This window comes from Eleginops maclovinus, chromosome 23 (genome assembly GCF_036324505.1).
Source record: "Eleginops maclovinus isolate JMC-PN-2008 ecotype Puerto Natales chromosome 23, JC_Emac_rtc_rv5, whole genome shotgun sequence".
Classification (NCBI taxonomy): Eukaryota; Metazoa; Chordata; class Actinopteri; order Perciformes; family Eleginopidae; genus Eleginops; species Eleginops maclovinus.
In genome coordinates, this window is record NC_086371.1 from 12,390,034 (window position 1) to 12,415,025 (window position 24,992).

General features: G+C 39.1%; 1 protein-coding gene across 1 annotated transcript in view; it reads left to right on the top strand.

Annotated features, from left to right (window-relative positions):
* pcdh11 (protocadherin 11) overlaps window positions 1–24,992 on the top strand; it is a 130,749-nt gene that overhangs the window by 85,337 nt on the left and 20,420 nt on the right. The window contains 1 exon segment of the mRNA XM_063877297.1: window positions 464–662. Within this exon segment, the coding sequence (XP_063733367.1) occupies window positions 464–662 (199 nt within the window).

The window sequence follows — 24,992 nt, forward strand, 5'->3', positions numbered from 1 at the left end:
ATATTTAAATACTGTCATCACCATGCATTTCTTCTTCATTATACTTGTGGTCAAAGCTAAATTCTCTCCCAACCTGGACATTTCCTTCTATTTCCAACCTTTTTTTCTTTAGTAGAATATGTATTACTGTACTTAGTATTTGAGTTGTTGCACAATCAATGGCCCTAGAAGACATGTTGCTTGATAATAAAAAAAAAGATCTTTATGGTTTTCCCTTCTAAAGCTTGGGTCCTTGAATTAAGATCACACTATTGGGTTGACCTTCAGAAAAACAGATCCCTATTAAGTGTACTAGAACATCAGCCATTCTTTTTTCGGTCCGCAAACTTGTCACCTAATGATAAGTGATGTGTATCGCACTCTCAGCTACACGACACTGTTGTATTTCCTATTTTTGTACACCTTTCGCACATTTTACACAGGGGTTTCTAACGGAACATTTCTGTTTGTTGGTGTGCCCCAGACCCAGCGCCGCGTGACGTTCCATCTTCCAGACGGTTCCCAAGAGAGTTGCAGTGACAGCGGGCTGGGAGACCCGGAGCCAAGCAGCACGGCCAGCACCACCCAGCCCCTTCCCCTCAGTTTCCCCCAGGAGGAGTACTATGAGCAAACATCACCTAACAGCCGCACCGAGGGAGATGGAAACTCAGACCCTGAATCTAGTGAGTACTTAATTTTGCTCAGACAGCAGGCGCATTGTGATATTTTGTGTTTCTCATTTTTATAAATTTCCGTTATATATTCTTTGGCTGTTTCTACATATTGTAAGTGGCCATCTGTGTTGTTATGCGGTAACATAATTTCTAGGGATTACAGCTGTGTTAATCATAGGAACACAAGTTCCTTCCAAACTTTTAACAAGATACAATCTTGAGTAAAATAACTAGTCCAAGCTAGTTTCACATAAATATGTCTACACAGAATGTTTCTGTGAGGTCATTCTTTAGATAAGTAGGTTTTGTTGCACCAACACAGGACTGCACTGCTTAAAGAAACATTAATTCCTGTTCCTTGTACCATATTTGTCAATTCTACTTTTTGATATTTATAACCCCGAAAAGAGTCATATTTGAAATGCAAATAAATTGGATTCAATCAAAACAAGCTGCAAATTTGTTGTCATGGGAGTGCAAAAATAATATTAAAGGTGTACTGTAACTTCCACAACAGTGCATCTAATATCGACAGTTCATTTAGCGAGAAAGTATTTTTCAGATGTTGTCCAGTGGTAACATAAGCAATGGGGGAATTATACCTCTGAAGTTTGGACTATTTTGCTCAATTTATTCAAATGATTCAGAAGACAGCTGTCACTGTCTGGCTTACTGCCCAATGATGTTCTACATAAAAAAGCCCCATTGAATGATGGGATGCACAACTCTTTCCTCATACATAAACAACAGTTTGAAGAAAAATAATCATAGCTCAAATCACTGGCTTAGTGGAAAAATAAATGTGCTTAAGACACACCACAGAGGTCCCTGGGTTTTTCCACCAGCTATAGTGTGGATCCAAAGCCTGTGAACCAACAGCATGCCAATGATGCTGCTGAAAGGATTTTGCTCCACCTTAACATGAACAAGGCTATTCCGAGTACCCTATCACTGTCCTTGTCACATACCAACCCCCTCCACTTCAGGCTTGATATTCTACTCCTGGTGGGTTAGATTTTATTTTCTGGAGGTAACCCTGCGCCATATATTACAGGCTTGGTGGAGGCTCAGATAGGTGTAGACCTTCACTCCTCCTTTGGCCTATGTGCATCATCGCTAGAAATGCATTAGCCATTGCAGAGAGTTACCTGTCAACAAAAACAAGTTTCTTTTTTTCTTATTCTATCCGGCTGAGAAAACATCTACAGGACAGGTACAAATAGATTGCTTTGCATACACCTACATGCAGTATAGCCATTGTGTCATCGTTGTAAGTGAGACAACACTCCTTGATGCATCTGCCTCCCCAGCACCTGCTTTGACATGTCCGGGGCTTGGGTGTCAGTGTGAGTGTGATTGTGAATGAATTTGTTAGACATTTAACAAGATGGGTGACATCCTGGCAATAGATTCCTGTTCATGTACATGCAATTGTCCGCTCCATATGTGATTTTTGTCTATTTTTAATAAGAAGATTTTATAAGTTACAGCAAGAAATCTTTTACAACATAGCTATACACAACCAGCTGACCTCCATTCCCCTCACAGTCACACACACACATTTGCACACCAGGCACGTGTATAAACACAAGTAGAAACACATACATCTAATGATCAAACCTCTCCTTCCCCAGCTGTTCCCTTTAATATATTCACCACAGTGACAGAAGTGATTCATATATGTGATTCATTCACATACAGAGGCAATTGCTCATCATCTCATTAATATTCAGTGACATAAACATATCATACTTCATAAACTTACTCAAATACTGGACTTATTAACCACTTTCTCTCTGGGGTAATATTTGTTGAAGTGGATTAGTTTTTGATAGAAAAACCATGCTAATGTAGTAAATGCATGTGTACTTGTACAAATTGCAGCATTATAAATGAGAGTGAGAGTGTGTTAACAGACGAACTGAGAGAGAGTTTAATGTTGGTAATTGGAAAAGTAATTTTAGTTATTTTATATATTCTTACTAATATAACAATAAAAAGGCACCTTAAGGCATTTGAGAGTTGAGTAAACACCATGAGAAGGGATTTCATCAATATTAAAAAAGCTATTTATTATCCCTTATAGAATGTGTAAAAATATGCAGTGTTCATATAGATATTGCTTGAGTTTCCAGGCTGCCAAGACATACAGCAATTTCATATTTAATATTTCTATAATTTAAGTAAATATACCTTACACCCCATATATTCTCACCTTAAGTCAAGAAAGGTCCTTCATTTAATGTTCGATGCCACTGATTTAACACATGCTTGCACACTCTCACTTTAAGACAGAGTGAATGTCGCCTGGCTCATCTGGCTTCATTTTCTACTTCCAGAAGTTAAAAGATAAATCCTGACTCTGTGCTGCTCAGTTTAAAAAGAGAGATGGGTCCTGTGGATGTTGACCATCTTAGAGAAGAGTGCATTGGTGACAGATGGTGGCCTAAGATGGATACGATATGGTTTTATCAATGAGCACCAGGCCGGCATGGCGGTGGCAATCTCTTATTTTGTGTTGTAAAGCAGAGAGAACAAGAAAAAGTGGAAAGAGGGGAGAGGAAATGGAAAGGCTCCAAGTGAAGAGGAAGAAATAAGCTAAGCGATTGAAATACTTGAAAGTCATGTTGGTAGAAAGAGAATTTCAGGAGTCAAACGTGGTATTGTTTCGTGAAGGTGCTTCAGTTTGGACCAGAATGTCAACTTGCACTGAATAATTGGCTGTGCCAAAGGCAAGCCATGTGGCCTTCTTATGACAATGAATTTCTCAACTCCTCTTAAACCTGCATCTTTATTAGACCACCCACTCTTGAAATAAAGTTCATATGACATATTATGTTTCTATTATTTATGAGTTAGGCGGCTGTTCATTTTATGGGCTCTTGCTCCCCCCTCCAGGCTTAATTCACCACCCGCCATCAGTCTTTGTGCTGTCGCCGCCTTTGTCACACAATGTTCCAAAGGTTTTGATATTTCCTCCTCTGTCTCGACAAATAGATAAAAGCTCCAAATTAATATCATTAGCATGTGTGTTTTTATGTCCAACCCCCCTACGTCTTACAGCTGGCTTTTACAGATCTACACATCCAGAACAATTAAGCATGATGAATTGTACCTGTCCTTTTGGGCCAAATTGCAACACTTCATCAACACATCAAAAACTGGAATGCATACTGAAATGCGATGCATCTCTTCCCTCGAAATGAAGGGAAGTACTATTTCAGCTTACATACTGACTCAGTGGCATCCTCGGCACAGTTTTACAAAGAACCACCTTCTAGGCATTTGCATTGAATGACTGATCCTGGATTCACTAAGTGCACTGTTTATTTGTAAAAGTAAAAATACAAAATTGATTTAAAAAAAATCTATTTCCACCAATGTTGCCTCACAAACTCCTTTTCCAGTGGATTTTGGTTTTTGTAATCATCAGTGGCCTTGTTCTGAACTGTGTGACTGCACTTGTGATCAGTTAAGGTTTGCAATTGAATGATTAAATCCTGTGTTTTTATTTGTGTGCCGTTATTATTTTTTCAATCTGTTCTTGACCGTATGAAGTCCTGAAAAGCATTATTTGTGCATGATGGGAATCATCATGTCATGAACAGCAAACAGAGCTAAGCCCTCAGACAAAGTGCAGCAAAGTGAGAGCAAATCCCTGAGTCTAAATCCTTCACATTTTTCAAACAATACACAATTTTGTTCTCTGGGCGATTTGTAATATACTTATTTCTTTCTCCTGTTGTCAGAGCTGAGAGATTTAAGAGCTTTTGCTTTCCCCCACTTACAAGCAGCTCACTACAGGCAGTTTTGAAGCACTGCATTAGTCTCCAGAAGAAACGTGAAAATTCCGTTTAGTATTGTGCCGTATCTTAATCTGTGGCATATGGCTTTGAAATGACCAGCTTACACCTTGTCTGTCTAAGATCTAAATCTGCTATTAAAATAAGCCAATCCTTTTTAAACACTGCAAGTATAATAAGATTATAGTTTTAAATGTGCTGCACAGTGTATTATAAAATAACCATTTTTAACAACAAGGAATCGCTTCATCAAATAACAGATATCAATCGAAAATGTTGTTTGATTTTTAAATTATGTTTTACTTTGTGCAAGTTTGTGTCTGAGGCTTTTATAGAAAAGTATATAATTCCTAATGCCTGCAGACAAATAATCTGATTAAAGGCTTGCTAAGTTCATACTTTGTGGGGTTTACGATCCTAACTCTTTGATTTCTGTACATCCAACATTTTCATAAAAGCTCTCAGACTGAGTTTCCAGTTGACTGATTTATAACTGCACTTTTTCACTTCGGTTGGAAAAGGCCACTTGACTTGATCTAGTGTACAGGGACTACTTGAATTTTTAATATTTCTCAAACACTGACTCTACCCAGTATGTCTGGCCGCCAATACCAGCGCTAAGATTGGAATTCAACTGTCTAGACACAATCTGTCCATGAATAAAGGGATTTCATTAAAGTCCTTAAAGAAGTTGCATGGTTGTGATTGGAACTCTTAGACAAGGCAGGACCAACCATGTTGCAAAACTGAAGCGCTACATTTTGTCATACATACCAATAGTTTAGCACATCATTATGTGACGGCAACAACGTGTTCAGTAGAGTTAGCCGCATTAATTATTCATATGAGTCCAATCTCAGTTTCACTTTGAGGGTTCTCATATGCAATTAGAAGTAATGAATGTGCTTCTTAATTACATTCATTTGTGCAAATTTCCATTCCCCATTGAATTTTTCTGTGGAAACATTGTGACACTGACCAATGGCATATCATTTGCAATGTGACTAAATCCATTCAGCATTGAACAATTAGCTGTAATTAGTGTTACAATGTCATCAACGACCAGGGGGAAAGACTAGGCTGACACGCACAGGCGAAGAAGACCCCTTGTTCAGAGAGTTTAAAGTCCAGCATTGTAGGAGTTTACTGATAATTGGCTGACCATAGGTTAAAAAGATGATGAACTGTAAGACTGCAAGGCTTGACAACTTTTTTTTCATGTTAAGTTGGCTGAGCAGGCATTCTCTTTGATAGTAATGGCCTTCTACACATTTACACACTTAGCACAACCTTTTACTCCTGCCAGCCCATCTCGTCATCTGCTGCTGACAAATGAGCAGCTTCACTAAAGTAATTAAGAATGAAGTATGCTGCTTAAGGGTAAATCGCTGGTGGTTGTTGAGAGATGGGAGGGAGCATTTCTCATTCATTTCACATCATGACCTTACAAATTGTCATGTTATCAGAGATATGCTGGCTGTGGCGTGCATATTTTATTCATGCCTCACATAAAATGGTAATGCGGCCTATTCCTTTAGAATAGGCCGCATTACTAGAAAAAGATAACTTTTTTCAACTCCTTTTTTTTCACATAATTTGCAGCAGTTTGCTTCTCGCTATATATTCCCCCGCATATAAATAAATAAAAAGGCTTTGTGCCTTCTGGCTCAAAGAACTTTTTACAGCTGCCCCAGTGGGCCTGCAACATATCTAAATGAAGCAACAGTGAGTATTAACCTACATAGATTAGACCTTTCCTTTTAAGATGATTCAGATATTTTTATTCCCTCTCTTGTTTTTGACCACTGGGGGTCTAACGCTGAGTCAGAAGGGGATTTAGATGGACTCATCTGTATCCTTCTCAACTGATTGGGATTTGGTGGAAGCGCTCAGTTCTCAGAGGTGAGATGGAGGGGAACCCTTGTTTTATCTGGTTCAAATGCCACACCAGTTGTCTCAGAGAGAGACGAGCTATTGATCTGATGGAGTAAACTCAGCTCGAAGAAATCTCTCTCCACCCTCCTTCAAACGACTGAGAAGTGTCATGTTAGAAACCTCCTTTTCCAGAGTATTAGGCCCCTTCTTTGTTGCCCTGCCAAAGTCCTCTGTGAAGTTGAGACAGGGGCTTTGTGGTACAAACATCTAGATCTATACGGAACATGCTGGGAAAAGATGTTAGATTTCGGGATTAAGGCATTCACAGTTTCAATAGTATTGTAAGTGCTTCATTGTCGGAACCTGAAGGAAATAACACTTAAGAGTGTTGATAGCTGACTTCACATCTAATTGAAACAGACCTGACAGTGATTAGAGTGAAAACAGTGACACACACTTGCTGTGGGCTTTTTTTGTTTTTCAACAGCTATATCTACTACTTGGCTGGTTTAATTAACTTCTCTTTATTTGGTTATTGTATTTAAAAATGTTGTGGGTTATTAAACCTTTAAAACCAGAAACAGATTTTTTTGTTACTAAAGCATTAATTATTATTTTGATGCAATATTTGGTAATGCCCTGATGTGTGATATAAATACTCTTTCAGCTTGTTTTTAGGAGAGAAAGCTAAAGTTGCTGCTTCAAAAACACTGAGCAGCCCTGTGACTTGAGTGGGCTTCTCAAAGACCAGTACAATTAAAATACTCATTTCAAAGCTGTTAACATGTTCAGTAAGTCTGGTGTCTGGTTGGGGAAGGGATCAATAGCTGCCAAGTTTTGATTTTGTCTCTGGACAATGTATTCTGAACTCGGCAGGGATAGCAGAGACTTCAAACAAGGATGTAGGCTCAAAGCCCCAGCCAGCAATTCACTTTGTTCCATTTCAGTGACTCTGTGATTCCTAAACCACAATATGGTTCCGCTGCTTATTAAACCTGCGAAATGCTAGGTTCAAGAGTAGTGAACTTCTTTGGTCTTTGATTCCATGCAGCTGATACGATATCAGTTACATCATTAAAAACAATAACAACCATCCGCAATGAAAATCATGCAAAAACAACGACGTTTTTTTATATTTTTATTCTTGTTTAATTGAATCTGGTTGAAGTCATGCAGCCAGAAAACTGTAAAAAGTCAGAGCTTCTCAGCTCATTTTGAAATCACTTTAAACTTTGAAGAAATCCCACCACAGATCTGGACACCACAAACCTTCCAACACTTCTTAAAGAACCACGCTGTCCTTTCAGGGTGATGAGCCGAGGTTATACCTGTCTGAAAGAGCAGAAACTCTCACTCCCCTCAGAAGCAGGAGGAAAACATGGGAAGCTATAAAATATAGATGTGCTAATGTTTTATTCAAGGCCATTTGTTATAGATAGCTTTTTACAAAAATCCCAACTGCTTTTAATTTTTAGTTTGAGAGCTTTTGTTTGCATTAACATTTTCCACTGCAATTTAACTCCTCCTGTCCCTCCCAGCTACCCCACCCTGCTCACACAACATATACACCTAAACACATACACACACTGTACAGTATACATAAAGTACACACAGGGCAATTCCCAGTTAAAATAGAATCCAACGCATTGCTTTATGTCCCACTTCATTTCCAGTGCCTTAAAAAACAATAAATTCATCTCTTTCAAACTTTTATGTTGTTTTAAAAAGGAAAATTGTTTGTATTAAAAAGTATTAACATCTAATTTGAGATTTTATGTTGTATAAAATGATGTCATGAGGTCAGAGGTCAACCTGCTTCATATTTCATTAAAGCCATTATGCACCGATATGGAGGTGTTACATTTCCCTATAACCGGTGGAATGGTTTGTTGTCAACAATTGCATTAGAGAGGCTGAGTCTGGGTTAGAGGATGTGCATCTCTCTCCCTCCTTCTTTGTCTCCCCCCCACACGCTCCATCCCCCCCACCATCCCTTCTTACCCCTTTTAAGATACAGTATAGCGCCACAGACAGATTAAAATGCATGGTCTCATCCCTTTCTCATTTTTCACATGCAGTCGGTCTCAAGGATAAGGATGGCCTCTGCTCAGAAGGACTTATTGACCAAAATAACTGTGCATCAATATGTCTCCTGAAGGCTGAGCGGACCACAGCATCACAGGGGTTGTATTTTCACCAACCCTCTCAGCCTTTAATGTTATTGACCTGGGTTGTCTTGATATGCTGCAGAACAACATGCCAGGCTCGAAACATAGAGTTTGGCTAAGCCATTTTAAAGCTCGTTGTCCTAAAAAGTGCGTGTTTATTGATGCATCATGGCAAAATGAATGTTACAAGCATGCTGACGGATGCGAAGGAGGGAACAAAACAAGTGAGATTTGTTTAGAGAGCGGCATGCTGTGACCAATATAAAATTACATTGCTGCTTTTCCCTGGCTTATTTTTCAATAAGAATTCCCTATGAGATAAACTGCAGTTTTGAGGAGATTCAATTTACACTGATAGCTGCAGTATTGCTGCAATGACATCAATGATATGATGACAGACGGCTACAACTATGATGCCATCTGTCTATATTTCACGTATTAACATATTTCAAGTAAAAATGTGTCATTCAGGGGAAATGCAATATTTTCCTGTGAAATCATTAATTTCGCAAGCACGTGCTTAAAATTGCAATAAATTATACACACACACACACACACACCCACACACACACACACACACACACACACACACACACACACACACACACACACACACACACACACACACACACACACAGCTCACAAAGCACTACACCAGCAGTTAATTCAATTGGGTGGTATATAATAAAGCATGCAGGTTACAGTATGTTTTTAATCTGCTTCCTGAGATACCGCAGTGATTTAATCCGTGTATTGAATGCACATCCATGAATGGGATTTTTTCAAACTGCACTGTATAGGGCCCTATCCCCACTAGATCAATGCATGCACTGGTTGATAAATTGGTATTCACAGACAAATGGATCACGTCAGAGACCACTCACAGGCTGATAATTTTGACAAATGGAGTGAGAGTGTGGCAAAGAAAAGAAAGAAACTGTGCTAAATGAGAGCATAAAAAAAGGGATGCACTTTTTAAGATGGCATATGCTGAGTGAGTAGATTTTGTAGGTAGGCCCCGCAGGACATTTTTGGGCTACCATAAAATACCATGGGGCCTTTGAGGGACCTGGCTCCGAACACATAAACCTTCTTGATGTGAGCCTACTGTGGTCAAGTTTCTGGGCACTTCTGCCTGGACTCTATGTCCGGCATCCTTGGGAACCTCAAGGCAATGTAGCACTTGTGAGGTCAGTCAGCTGTCTGCCATCCCATGCAGAAGCAGAAACGGACCTGGTGGTCGGGCATCGCCAGAAGCTCTTGTGAGGCAGGCAGACAGACTGTGTCCCTTTGTCCCCATTTCCCCTAGACACCTTCGTGATTGCATTGATTTGTCCTGATTCCATTTAGCCAGGGGTCCCTCTGGATTTCAAGTGCCAAACATCTGTCATACAGAGGCTCCCTCATGCCGACTAATTCAGCACCCTCACAAGAGCTAAATCCTCACGGAACCGATGGTTAGCATAAAACAAGAATTGGATTAACAAAAAGAAATGGCATATTTCCAATATTGGGCATGAAATAATTTCCTTTGAAGTTTCTAAAATATATTGTTAAAATCAGTTTTTGTAAAACTAGCAGGGGATGGCTTCACAGACATACAGTAAATCTGGAAGTTGGTTCAAAGGTTTTATTGGTCATATGCACAGCATACAATGTATATGTTGAAAAGTTGGTGTATCCTTTAGTGTTCATTTTAGATGGAAAAGGCAAGAAAGGGAAATAAATACAGACTAAAAGTGTTAGACGGAGTGAGCTCACAGTGTTAGCAGAAATAGACTGGAACGTCTCCTGAAGCCAGTAACAGGGAGCAGCGGCAGCAAAATCTTTGTTATGATAAAATCAGGGACCTCTGCAAGCGTGCCCTTGATTCTGCAGTTGGCTTAACTCGGCAGGTCACCAAGGGGAGGCAGATGTTGTCTTGAGGCATGTCCCACTGCCTCAGCAAGGGCTCAGGCTGGTGTCGCTGAGCATACAGGTGCAGAGGGGATGGTGGACGGGGGGTTGAGGGGTTGGAGGTGCACTAAGCCGTCGCTCAGCCACCACAGGCCAGCTCTGGGGATGTTGGATTGAGCGGATATGCTCATTTTGATCCACTGAGGTATAATAATTGATGATCAGCCCTGCTGTCGCATCTGGGAGTCACTGGTCCGTGCCATAATACACCCCTAATGCAACACATGGTGGTGTGGACAGAGGTGCCATGGGGTCTCATGCTGGCTTGTATTTCATGGTATGAAGGATGATTGAAGCAGCAGGCCCATATAACACACCATAGAAAACCTTCTCAGTTGAACTTTAACTGCTTATACATGTTGAATGCACACCTGAAATCCTCCCTTGAGGAACTGATTACTGAAAGCTTTCTTAAAATGTTGTTTCCTTGAAGATTTGTTAGATCTTTCATTGTTATTATGACTGTCCTAACAGGAAAAACACAAACAATAATGTTCAAGATGAAGGAAAATAGACAGATAACAAATAAAAGGAATAAAAGAAAATGTAAAAACTGCAAAAGAATTGTCGAACAAGGACTCTTTTAGTCTTACAGTGAAACATAATGCAGTTCAGTGTTTACACTGTTTTACAAAATAAAGTGGACCAGACTTATACAGTATACAGTGTGTTCTGTTAAAAGGAACACTAAATGTTTCTTAAATGTTCATTTTAATTAATCTGCTGAGAATAATAGAGAAATGGTTGCAAGGAATGTTTCTGTTTAAAGTCCAACTTCTTCATACTTTAAGCTTTAACCCTGACCTACTTTTTTCCTCTCTTCTGTTTTTTATCTGCTCTTGTTGTAACACATTTTTTTTTAAATCGTATTTTGTGTTTGGTAACTTGATTAATCACTATTATTTTCACAGATGCACAGCGCAGAGACTTCAAGCACCAGGCAAACAAAGAAAACAGGCATAAACAAGCACATACATACACGTCCACCTTGATCTGCATCTGGGTGAACAAACCTCCCACGTTGTACAACTAAGGAGCACAAAACACTACCATTGACAACCTAAGGGTCTTTGAAAGCCTCCACTCACTGATTCTTCTTCAGCATGGTTCTCCTGCTGAAGGAGATCAAACATAAACACAGCAAACAAAAGTACGTTCCAAAACTAAAACAGAAAAGTCTCTAAAAGCAGGTCTCGCTTAGAGTCACTGCTTTTCACCCAAATTAATGCAAAGTACTGACAAAAAGTTTGGGTTTCAGGGTAAATCTCTAAAGATCAATAGACTTCCATTATCCTGGCCAAACTGAACAACATTTCAACCACTGAGCGGCTTTGTCTGTTCAAAAATGAAAGAGCCCTGTTCTGTGTTTGTTGTCATTGTTGGTCGTCAGTGATCCGATCAAATTTTAATCACACTATTCAGCCTCATTGATTTCAGTTTAGCACAGATTGTGTTGAATGAAATATTGTTTGTTTTTTTCTGCATCAGTGGCAATTACCTAACAATAGGAGCTCGATATCACAGTGTATTAAAAGGTATGGTGTTTGTGAAATACTGGCTTTGGGCTACTTGTCAGCAGCTGACGAGATTTGAATATAACAGGCATACGTTCATACATATTCACGTGCCGCAGCACTTGCCTGTGTGATCTCGAGCAGGCGCTCATTTACTTTAATATACGTATACACCCACACGTCCAATAATCACGCTGCACATTAATGCAGAGAGAAAGACAACCATAGTCATCAAAGGCAGTGGATGGATGCCTCTTCTTACGCTATTTTTTCGTTGATTGCTCAGAGTGGACTTATTATTACAGTTTTTTGTCTTCAAAGAAACTCAAAAGAGACCATTTATTTGACACATTGGGTGCATTTTTAGTTTTCTTCAGTGTTGAATACCGTGTTTTGTCATTGAAATCCAGCAATCAATGAAGTATATTCTACAGATGTATTATTCATGTAAAACACCTTAAAAATATATTTGTATGCAATATATTATATATAATATAAAATAGTTATGCCATAAAAACGTTTGCATTATGTTTATTGTCATATGACATCACACATTGAGGACCTATCACTAAGTGTTCCTCTTTGTAACGAGGCATTTCTCAGACTATTGTTGTGTTATAAATTATTAATGTTAATTTTCCAAAAGTGAAAAATGTGCATGCTTCCACACAAACTTGGCAAAATCCATCTGTCTTACCTTGGAGCATCTGCCATAGCTTACAGGGCCGTCCACCTCACGAGTTACAGAGACTTAGGGACATCTGTCCCAACAGATAGAAAATCAGGATAGGGCCATCCATTCTGTTAACGCTCCACTGAACTCTGTGTTATGTTCACCATAATTTGCTTTTGGTTGCTACTGCATCCCGGAATATTGCTTTGCAGCAGCTCAGACAAAGTCGTCTGGTTGTAATGTGTCCCTTTTCGGCCATTCTGCTAGTAGATAATTTGATAAACCCCCAGACGTAATGGCTAAGCTGCATCCTGATAAATGTTGGTAATATGACAGGGGACAGAGGATTTCCCTAACAATTTCTGAAGAGAAGTTTGGCTATTAGGATGATTTGATTTTTTCCGGAGAGAGTACGTTTAATCTGATGGGAATGTATTTTGTTGGCATTCAGTGCAACGCTGTATGACTTTTTTAGTTACAGGAATTGATGCCTTTATTGTCTGTTTTCTTTCCGTGGATGTGGATATTGTATTTTGATTTGTTCAGACAATAGTTCCTTTCAAATAGTTTCTGGGGTTTAAGATACCAATCCCATATTCCATAGGGGGAGACAAAATATAGGATTACAAAGTGATGAAATATTTCCTGTCTCGTGTCATAGCACCATATGCTCTTTCACTTCTCCTAGGCCAAAACACTCTCCACTGCACACATATTATTCATAATACCCTCTTATATATTCCTGAAAACACAAATCAGAATAAAGTTAGTGAAACTCACCATGCAGTGACCCAAAGGCTCAGGCAGCCATTCCTCCCTCTCTCATCTTGCTTTCTCTCAATCTTCTGAGGGTTAACGCGTCAGCTATTCCTCATATGGTAAAATATGCAATCTGTGCCTGCCAGTCTATGAGCGAGTTTCGGGTTAATCCTCATGAATACGTGACTTTGTCTGCATGAATAAATAAAAACCTGCTCACTGGGTAATTGAGGTGCCGTGGCACTAACAAACGAGGACACAATTTGTAAATGGGATTTCTTTCCCCCCATGAACTGGACCCACGGTGTTTTATGTCACATTAAAGCGCTGACCAAAATCAAATTGAAACACTATATAAAGTGGATATGACATTGAAATATTGAATCCTCCCCTGAGGATTCTGGAAAAGTTCTATCATCATTCTCTCATTTTATCATTTGCTCCAATTTTGTAGAAGCTCATTTGTAAAACCATCACAGAGTGCTGATTGCTAGGTGTTGTGCCTGGTGCCGGAACATAATAAAATAGCCTTGATTTATAAGGATTTAACAGGAAGAGTTAACAGTAACAAAATCACCATAGAGTAGTGTGATTCTATACTTAGTGCACACACGTATGTTTGGATCAAAATCAATACTTTATGTGTAATAAATTAATAGGCAATACAATATCTCTATCATGAGCTAAATTGTGAAGTTGATAGGAAAATGTCATTGCAGTTGGGAGACAGGGAAAGACAGAGCGATGTAGCAGACAGTGGAGGTCACCTATGATTCAAACACGGATGGTTGCTCTACAGAAAGTGTTCCATTTTGTATTTAGAGTGGTCCCAATTATGGTCAATTTTGTGTTGTGTGCGTAAGGGATTCTATATGTTGATCCCCTTTATAGAAAAAGAGCTGTCTTATCTAAAGGAGGTTTTGTGAAGGAGCACTTTGCAATTTCCCACAGCAGCGCCCCTGGTAATTGAGCCAAAAGCCCCAAAAGGTTTCAACATGTCACTAGGAATCTAAGTTATATAAACATTTATAGACAAGAGTAGTTTAGGCTAATTTAAATTAATTATCAGACTTTCACAATAATTTGGAAAACAAACAACACTAAGAAGTACGTACCTTTTGGGGTGTTTTGACGATGTGAGAAAGCTTAAGTTAGTGGTCCTGCCTGACACACATAACAATCACATCACATTAGGCTCCCGTCTGGAGCCTAATGTGATTTAGACATCTTTATATTAAAAAAAAGTGTAAAAAGCACTGGGAATATCCTATTTTGGAAGTGGAGGAAATACCCATTTAATATGAGAGGCAATCACAATTAAATTGAATTAGTGTGATCTCCCATTGTATTATCATAAAGGTCAGATTTCTGAGATAATTTGCTCATATAATTTTTATATAGATGAATGCATGTATTCATTTTCTAAATTGGCATTCATTTAGTCATACAATGTATAGTGCTACTTAAGTAAATAAGTGATAATTCTGCTAAGCTCTAACAAGCTATTTGTTCCTAGTTGACTTATAGCCAAGAGCAAAATACAATAAACATAATTGCAAATTAATCAACTGCAAAACAGTTAAGAACCTCGCCAGGATTTCTCTGAAGGGTCAAGGCTTTCTTCCAAATGTTTTTCACGCCCACAAATCACAACAATGCTTCATAAGAGTGTGAACCTGACAGTAAATGAAGGTCAGACTAAAAAAAATTAATATGAAATTGGTATTGTAAGTGTTGTCGCTTTGCTATTATTATTTTTAAAACCTTTTGTAATCGCCTTGAAAGCCAGCTTACATTTGCTCAAGGACTGACAGAACAATTAGCTTCTTTAACACCAGAACGCCAGTGATGTATTATTTCTTCTATCTTAGGAGAGTGTTATAATGGCCGGCAATTTTAGAAGCATTTACTGTAACAGCAAAAACATACAACTATTATAATACTTATCTCACAAGATCTGATGACAAAAAGCGCCTTGGGAATGGTATAATCAAACTCAGATAGGGAACCTCTAGCTTTTAGCCCGTCATTTACCACCACAGTACACTTTTTGGATGTTCGATATCCTACCAAAGCAAGCCTTGAGAAGTGCATTGATTTCTGTGGGGTCCTCTTTGCCAGTTCTGCCCCTCACGCCTAGCGCTTGACCCACTTATTTTCTCATCTTTCCCTGTTTTCTCATAAGAGTTATGCCTGCACGCTGCTTTTCCCATTACAGTGTGAGTAGATGCAAGCCAAGTATGATTGCATAGCATAGTCTGTTTCTCTCTCTCTCTGTGACTCACACATACACACACTCTTACACTCTGTCTACCTTGAATGAGTTAGGTGATACAAGCCCTGTTAGCCAACAAATAAATCACCAGACAAATTGACATATATGCCACAGGAGAGACTATCTTCGAAGGAGTTGTTGAAAGCTGCATGTGCTGTAAGAATTTCTGCCGTGATGGATATTGACAAATCACTGAGTTTAAGACAAACCAAGGGCCCACACTTATCCAATAATTCCACAAAATATCACTGACCATATGGATCTGGATGGTGCCTTAGCAATCCTCACTGTGTGGGGTGGGGGCCTCACTGTCCATGCCCATTGAGTGTTACCTAAAACAAGTTGCACCTTTAATGCATTCATTCAATGTTGGAATCCATAACAAGCATTCATCTAGCAGAGAAGATTGTAAACTGAGATTTGATAACAAACAAGACCACCTAATGGGTATGGGATGCTCCACTGTAACATCTATTCATATAGTATCTAATTTCATTATTTATAATGTTTAACAAGGTACTGAAGCCGAAAGAAAATGCACAATTCAAACATTTAACATGGCAGGTTTTAACAGCAGCAGTAGAGATGTCTGTACAGTTCAGTGCTGATATATGAGCAGAGACTTCCCAACATTACAGAATAACGTAAGATGTGACTCCTTAAGTCATTACCAAACAGAGGGAGGCTAACTTAGCCCATGTGCTTTTATCACCTCGTTTAAAACAACCAAAACAAAGGGTAACATCTAGACGAGGCATACTGATACCAATAGGATGCGGCTGCATGCGTCAAACACAGAAACATCAAAAAGTCAAATATGCAGTGCATTCTTAATCAGTATTGAGCATTTTCTACATAATAGATGTAATAAAGACCCCATATAATAAAAAGTCCTACAGTTTGCCTGAGGCTGCTTCACTTATATAGCTCAAAGCCAGGCAGAGGACTTTTTGTGGGCCAGTGTTTGGGGATTTAATTGGTTGAGTAAGAAACCTAAGATCTGCATTTTATAACTTGTTGAAGGTACACCCAGCCCTTGAAAAACTTTTGGGCATTTTGTTAATCTGTTAGATCATTCTTAAAACCTCAATGAAATTTGTACATTTTGCAGGTAAATCCAACAGAAGGTTCCCACATAGTAAAGCAGGCATTATTGTTGGTATGGATTGGATTACATTGAAACTAGAACTCAATTTTAAACCACTGTGTGTAATAAGGTACCTTATATTGTGTGGAAATCTTTTGAAGATTGATAACTTATTACAAATGAGTTTTTTGGCTGGTGCTCAGTGATTTTAACTATCGTCCTTGCTCAGCCAGAAAGGAGGAGGCCAGCGGAAGTCATGGAGGCTGGAGTTTAGGTTTCTTTCGAAGGCTGCGTAATATTAGTGAAAAGGGTTGAAAACATGCTTGAGGGAGGTTTCTGGAAAATGTCTATTCCTCTCCTGGATTATCATTTTTAAGCAGCTTCCTTTGGACCATCCTGAATGAGCGTTACATAACAAAATTGTTCATTCTTATTGAATTATTTCACCAATTTAATCTTCTTCATATGATCTACAAATTATTCTGCTCACATTCACTAAAGCATGTTCCAAAATCATTGTGAGCTTTAGTCTGTTTACACTGTTACTGCACAGACATATTCATTTTTCTTCACCTGACAAATTCAGCCCCAGAACAATGCTGTCGTTTTTGTGTATTTTAAGGACTGAGCAAAAGCTGTCAATAGAATAAAGCAGTTTTATTAATGGTGAGGGAGTCACATGGCAATATAATACCCAGTGCTGATGCAAATGTGTTTTCATTTTCTTAAAGAATTCATATAAACTTCCGTTTGGAAAAGGAGTCCTGAACTCATGAGGGTAGAGCAAAGCCTTTTTTTTGGAAACAAATGTCAGCAGACTCTCTATAGACTTCCTAGCAATTATCAGAGAGGAATCCCACTTTATTGTTTTATGCAGTTGACATCCATTGAGCAAAACATGTGCACCATCCTGGAGAGCAACTTGCAATTTCATATTGAAACAGATGGTGAAATTAAAATGCAGTATTACTATTGATCGTCAGTGGAAGCTGAACTACAAAGGATATATCATGTGGAGTGGTTGCAGTTTCAACCTATGTATCCAGGTCATACAGTAGCTGTAAGACAAAGCCTGTGTATATGAGCAAGAACATCTTGACTTCTTCAGGTACATCTTTCAGATTTTCCTTTCACAGCAACGGAATTTGCATTTTCTAACTGAGGCAGGATATGAGCAAAGACTGTGATTGCTCTCTTTGCTAGTTAAATGTTTAAAGAAGACATGCAATTTGAATTGCTGCAGAGCTCATCAATATGAAATTGGACTAGTGGAGGGAAACAAAATGTGAGGGGGCAGCTTAGCACTCGGTGTGCCCATTCCACTTGCACACAGTTAGACTTTAAGGAAGAAAGAAAATACGTGTGCTTCTCTACCTATCAATAGCATTAATTCTCACAATATTGAGAGCATCTTCAGGGAAGAGAACCGGATGAAAGAACATTTAAAAAAAATAAATGCAAATGTTTATTATTGATTAACCAAAACCTAAATCTATTGAAAATTCACTATGTCAATACTACATTTGTAGAATAAACAGGTCTAACTAGCGCAAATCCTATCCATCTGGGGAAAACCTCATTGGGCCGCTAAGCTTGTTACCTGTCACTCAAAAGCTGATCCAATAGCATTCATAACGCTGCTAAAGCCCACCCGTTGTTTTCTGCCCCCAAATCCTGCTGTGCCTGAAGATGTGTCGGCAGCAAATTATTAAATTGTATTTTTTCTTCTCAAGGGTTGTCAGCAGCCTTGCAACTAAATAGATTTTCCCAAATATAATTATGATTACTACAGGGAAGCTGAAAAAGAAGAGCTGATATGAGGCAAATGGGGATGCTCGTGGCAAACAAGGGGGCTGAGCACTTTTGACAAGTATCGCCTCCTTAGTTCTTCCTCTTACTGTCAATCCTGGCTCAAATATGACTGCCAAATCAAGTTTCCTACTAACACAACGTTTGCTCAACGGCAATAAATAATTTGTATGGAGAGACAGTCAGAGTTCAATACACTTTCTGCCATCGGCTCCTTCAGCTGATAAAACGCACAAGGCAGGAGGGCGAAAGGGAGCCATTTGCAGAATTGACAGATTCCATCATGGATGACTTTAGCATACCTGAACGCTGCTCTTCCCCCTGCTTTCTGTGTGCCCTCTGCAAGCAAAAGGGGTGATGAATCAGGCTTTATGGGCCTTCAGAATGCCCAGGAGGTCGATCCGTGCGAACGGCTGTTAAAATCTGACATAACTTGACCAGGTCCTTTTAACAAGCTCGAAGCCATTCTCCACCCACTGTCCAGGCAGCAGATTTGTATCATTCTCTAATATACTTTGCCCTGATAAGTTGTTCACTGACTTCTTGAATAACTTACTTGGCAGCTATCATAAGTTATAGCGGAAAACAAATATTTCTCCCATCAATTGAGCTCACAATCTGCACTGACATGCTCCCTGACTTTTCACTGTTGCTTGCGGTGATGGAAGAACAATAGCTTGATCTCGAGGCTCAATTATGGTTTCCTAAAACCGCTCTTTAGTTCTTTGGCTGTTTGCCATTGTGCAGTTCTTGCCCTGAATTCTTCTTTCTAATAAAAAGCGCTAAAAAATAAATTAAACAACATGAGGCAGAGAGAAAAAATATAATCTAATTACACAACATAGTGTTTTCCTGATATCTAATACAGTGGCAGCAACAGGAGGAGAAAAATTGTGTGCTATCTCATTGTTTCATTATTACCCACAGCTGATGAGTTAATCTCTTTGAAGTTGTTTCCCTTTCATTACTAAAACCCCAAAGCACTGCATGCAGGCAAAATATACGGGATAAACACACAAATCATAAAGTTGAGAAAATTAAAAATCTAAATAATGGTAACTTAATAAAAGGAATGAATCTGAGGACCACAACTGAGCAATATGCATGTAGTCTGTTCATAAAATAACACAACAACTTTTTCCAGCATGCATTTTTAAATGGTTGTGGACATTTTAGTGCAGTCTTCTTAAGTATTAACAAGCTGTGTTCTTTGCTCATATAAATGAAAAAACATCGTCATCCACAGAAAATGATATGCCTTGTGTTGAGACAGAGTATGAGACTCTACCTTATTTCTTTTCAAATACGATATACCCCCCAAAAAAAGACAACAGCTTTAACCTGACAATCGTATTCACAGTGTGATGTAATTTTGCATCAAAGCTCAAGCTATCTATTTAAATTGTCAAAAACATGTACAGCTGCCGTACCTCCAGCCCGACTTCACAATGAATCTTTTTTACTGGCCCCTTTGCCCAGTAGCTTTTTTGTTTGCTTTTACACTGAGCTGTTTTTGCCTCAGCATTATATTAAGACGTTTTTGGAACTCTAAAAGCCTCTTAATATTTGTTTTTATATGTCCATAATGTTGCCTTGACAACAGACTTTGCTAATCCAAAGTGCAAGAGGCACAACTGCTGGGCCAAAGAAAAGGGCAGCCTGATGCACAAAATGTGTAATATCACCTGGAATCGGATGTCTGATGTCTCTTTACTCTGATCTTCCCTTTGAATATTTTGTTGATGTTGTGAAGTCACATGTTTACACAGCTTCACCACACCACCGTGGTTGTGTGTGTGTGTGTGTGTGTGTGTGTGTGTGTGTGTGTGTGTGTGTGTGTGTGTGTGTGTGTGTGTGTGTGTGTGTGTGTGTGTGTGTGTGTGTGTGTGTGTGTGTGTGTGTGTGTGTGTGTGCCTGCGTGCATGCATGTGTGCATGTGTGCCTTTTGCCATCGGTCTGGCAATCATAGGGAATAACATAGCTCCATGATTGCACACTGCCCTTGAAAAAAAAATCTATTCCCAGTTGAACTCAAAACAGCCCGAAGCTTTTTCTCACCAAACTCAGTATTTTTCCTGTATACATTCTGCTATAGGTGGCCAAGAAACATAAACAAAAAGGAACAGTAGTAACATATTCCTGAATTAAGATACCTACAGTTCAAGTTACTCATCCGCCCACGCAATGTTGTTGTTAATCAAACTAATCGTCGTTATAAGTTTAAGAAATGAGCTTTTCCTCTGAGTAATTATAATACTACAGTAACAAATAAGTTATAATAAATATATATACTTCAGATCACAACAGATAAACCTTTTTTTTTATTCTGAGCAAATGTGCTTTAGTGCTTCCCAGGTTAAGTGCTATTTTCCACCACATGTCAGCCAGTTTGGTCTTTTTTTCTGAAGCATTTTAGATCTGAGGTGCTCTTTCTTCTTGTTAAATGTCACTGACAGATTTTGACATGAAAACTTAAGTTAGCTGTATCCAACCTGTCATACTGTATTTGTAAACAGCTTACGTTTCCTTCTCCGAGCTTAGGGGAAAGGAGGTGAAGCCTGACAGCAGACAAGGGTTTTTAACAAACATCCCCACATGCATACATAATGCCCCATTTAAAAAAAGAGAATGTTTGCCGCTCCATTTAATATGTAGTATTTCTCTGAGCGCCCAGAGGATACCTTCTGTCCACAGTTTCTATGGGCTGCATGCACTTAGCAACCCTTAAACTTACTGTATAGCAACATAGTTTACCACTTCTCCTATCTATGCATCAAGGGAACGAGTGATTAAGAGTAATGAGATTATGCCTTCTGAGGAATCCGTGTGCCCATGTAGATTCAAATTTTCTTGGAATGAATTGCCTCGAGTTTTCGCTGGATGAACTTTGGTTTGCTGGGCAAACTGTGGACGTCATGCATTGGCTACATCAGCTGTTACATGATGTGTCCATGTTGCGTGGATATTGATTGATGTAGTTAAGTATTGCGATAGCTGTCCTACACAGCAAAAGACAATCCTGTGGATTTCTATGGCTCAAGCAGGTTTAACTCATCAGCAGAATTGAAATCTATTCAGTCCTTAGGGAGTTAGGCTGGGGATACATCAAGGGCAGGTGTGAGGAGACAGATGACCCATGACCCTTGCCTCCCACTAGCTGACCTTGGAACGAGATTTCTGTCCCTGAGCTCAGGCTTAAATCTTTCTCACTAGATCAATTTTAAGATGTATTGAGGGTTAGGCAGGAAGCTTGGGATGAGAGCTCGATATTTAAGTATAAAGAGACACATGGGACACGGCGTATTTGTTAAGTCACCTCTGTGTTTTCTACGCTTTTTTCACATCTGCTTAATTCAGCAAAAAGAAACGTGGTATAGCATTGCATTTGGGAATGCCCCAGCTTTGCAGTAATTGTGCAGTTGTACATTCTCATACTGTATATTATTTGCCTAATGAGCCATATTCGGGAATTGGCAGTTTGAATCAGCTGCTTAAATTCAACAGCTAAACCAAAAGATGTGAGGGTGCTTGTGCATTTTCCTTTACCTATAAATCTGCACATTCAGTATTATTTAAATGTTCAATACCTCTGAGACTGCAGAAATATACTGGTAGTATTCCAGTAATGCTCTTTCTATTTTTATGTGGTCATTTGGTTCACAAGCTGAATCATAAACAACTGTAATATGAACACAAACTTTCTCTTTTTTTTTCTATAAAGGGACCTTATGTACTGTACAAGGTCCAGCATTTTCCAGGCGGATCAGATTATTATATTGTGTGTAAACCCCAGGGCCCACCCATAAATGTGCTTTCCCAAATGTACACAAAGCGAAGAAATGTGGGCATATTGACTTGGCAACTGGATGTGACCAAGGATTAAGAGGGGCTTGCTTGTCAAAAAGCAATCTCTGAACACAGTGATGATCCATAAGCAAAGACATCTGTTCAGAGCCTGAAAATAATTTTCCCTCTGTGGGCAAGTTCGACGAAAAAGTCGCAAAAATTGAATGACTGGACAAATTATGAATAAGCACACAATGAGTGAGCACATTTTATCTGGGCCACTGCTTCATTTCAAACCTGCTTTTTTCTAGAAGACATGTAATTGTCATTTTGCTTTGTACTATCAAAAGTTAAATAGACTAATAAACTGGTATAAGAGGTTTTTAAATTCATATTGGTTCCTCTAAATGAATGATCCTATTCTACAGTTGAATTAACAATGTCAATTTTTTAATGTTGGTGAATACTCAAACAGAAACCTTAAAGTGGTCTTCAATATAACCACTGTGGTCACCAAATCGAATATGCAGTTTTAGTCAACATTCTATTTTTACACAGTACATAAATGGGCACTAGTGACTTGGTGGCACAAGTGGCTAAAACATCAACCAGGTGGTGATTTGAAATTTCTCACCTTTGGAAGGAGCGAAAGTAAGCAGATGGCGGCCTTTAGGGTCCAAAGCACATTGTCGACAACGAATTGCAGTCCAGAGGGGAAAGGGATGGCTGATAACCTCCATCCCATGGTTCCATCTGCTGAATCCTAAGCAAGGCCAGTGCATGCAGACATGCAAACCCAGAAACTGACATCTTGCAAGCCTTATGTAGAAGTGTACAAAAGGTAACAGAGTAGAATTATTAATTGTTTTCAAGATGTATTATGTACAGTGGAGGAACTAAGTATTTGATCCCCTGCCAATTTAGTTAGTTTAACCACTTACAAAGAAACAAACAGTCTGTCATTTTTATGGTAGGTTTATGTTAACAGTGAGAGACAGAATATAAAAAAATCCATACATTTACATTAAAGAAAATATATAAATTGATTTGCATTTAATTGGGGGAAAAAAGTATTTGATACCTTTGCAACCAGCACAAATTCTGGCTCCTCTCGCTTTAAGAAAGTACCTCTAATATCAACTCTTTTCCTGGATAAAAGACACCTGTCCACAGTCAATAAATCAGATTACAACCTCTCCACAATGGGAAGACCAGACATCTTGTGATCATGGTGGAGCTAATGTCTAAGGATATCAGGGACAAGATTGTAGACCGGCACAAGGCTGGAATAGAATACCAGACCACCAGCAAGCAGCTTGGTGAGAAAGAGAAAACTGGTTTGATTATTAGAAAATGGAGGAAGCAGAAAATGACCATTAATCGCCCTCGGTCTGGGGCTCCACAATCTAAGATCTCGCCTCTTGGGGCATCAATGATCATGAGAAAGGTGAGGGGTCAGCCAAGAACTACACAGGTGGGACTACTTAATGATCTGACGGCAGCTGGGACCACAGTCACCAAGAAAACTATTGGTAACACACTATGCTGTAATGGATTAAAATCCTGCAGCGCCCGCATGGGTCCCCTGCTTGAGAAGGCACATGTACAGGCCATCTGAAGTCTGCCAGTGATCCTCTGACGGATTCAGAGAAGGCTTATGAGAAGGTGATGTGATCAGATGAGACCAAAATTAAGATCTTTGGCATCAATTTGACATGTCGTGTTTGGAGGAAGAGAAATGCTGGCTATTACCCCAAGAACACTATCCCCGGCGTCAAGCATGGAGGTGGAAACATTATGCTTTGGGGGGGTTTCTCTGCTAAGGGGACAGGGCGGTTCACTGCATCGAGGGGATGATGGAGGGGGCCATGTATCGTAGAATATTGGCTGATAACCTCCTTCCCCTAAGGCATGTCTACTTATTTCCCCCAATTAAATGCATATTATTATTATTTCTTTTTTTAATGTACATTTCTGGATGTTTTGATTTTTTTGATATTCTGTCTCTCACTGTTAAAATAAACCTATCATAAAAATTACAGACTGTTCAGTTCTTTGTAAGTGGATAAACTAAATTGGCAGGGGATCAAATACTTATTTCCCCCACTGTATATCTCCTGGAAATCTGCATTTTGGTAGCGCAGTAGGGCTACATAGTTGTACAAAAATAACTAAAGCAAATGTGTGGAAAATAATGTTTTAGTGCTCAAATTAAATAATTGTTACTTTAAAATACTGGATGAAGGTACATTTTCTGAATCACAATAACCAGATAGAATCTCAAAATAAAAGAATGATGATGCTGTTACAACTGAAGTTGGATGGACATTCAAAAGGCTTCAGTCTGGCATTTGAACCTCAGATACAAAGCAATCTCTCAACTGTTTCCAGGACATCTATTCAAAGCCCCTCTGTCTGGCTCTTTGGGGTGATCTGGAAAGAAAAGACTTAGAAAATAGCTAGCAAAGGCAATTGTCAGAAAACACATGCCAAGCCTGCCTTTTGTCTTGTTGAAACAGAGTGGTTCGTCATGTTCTGTACATTCACCAGGTTTCAAAATAGGCTTTCACCACAATGACACTGTCTAAATCCTATTGTGGCAGAACAAGGCAGTGTTCTCACAATCAAATAGAA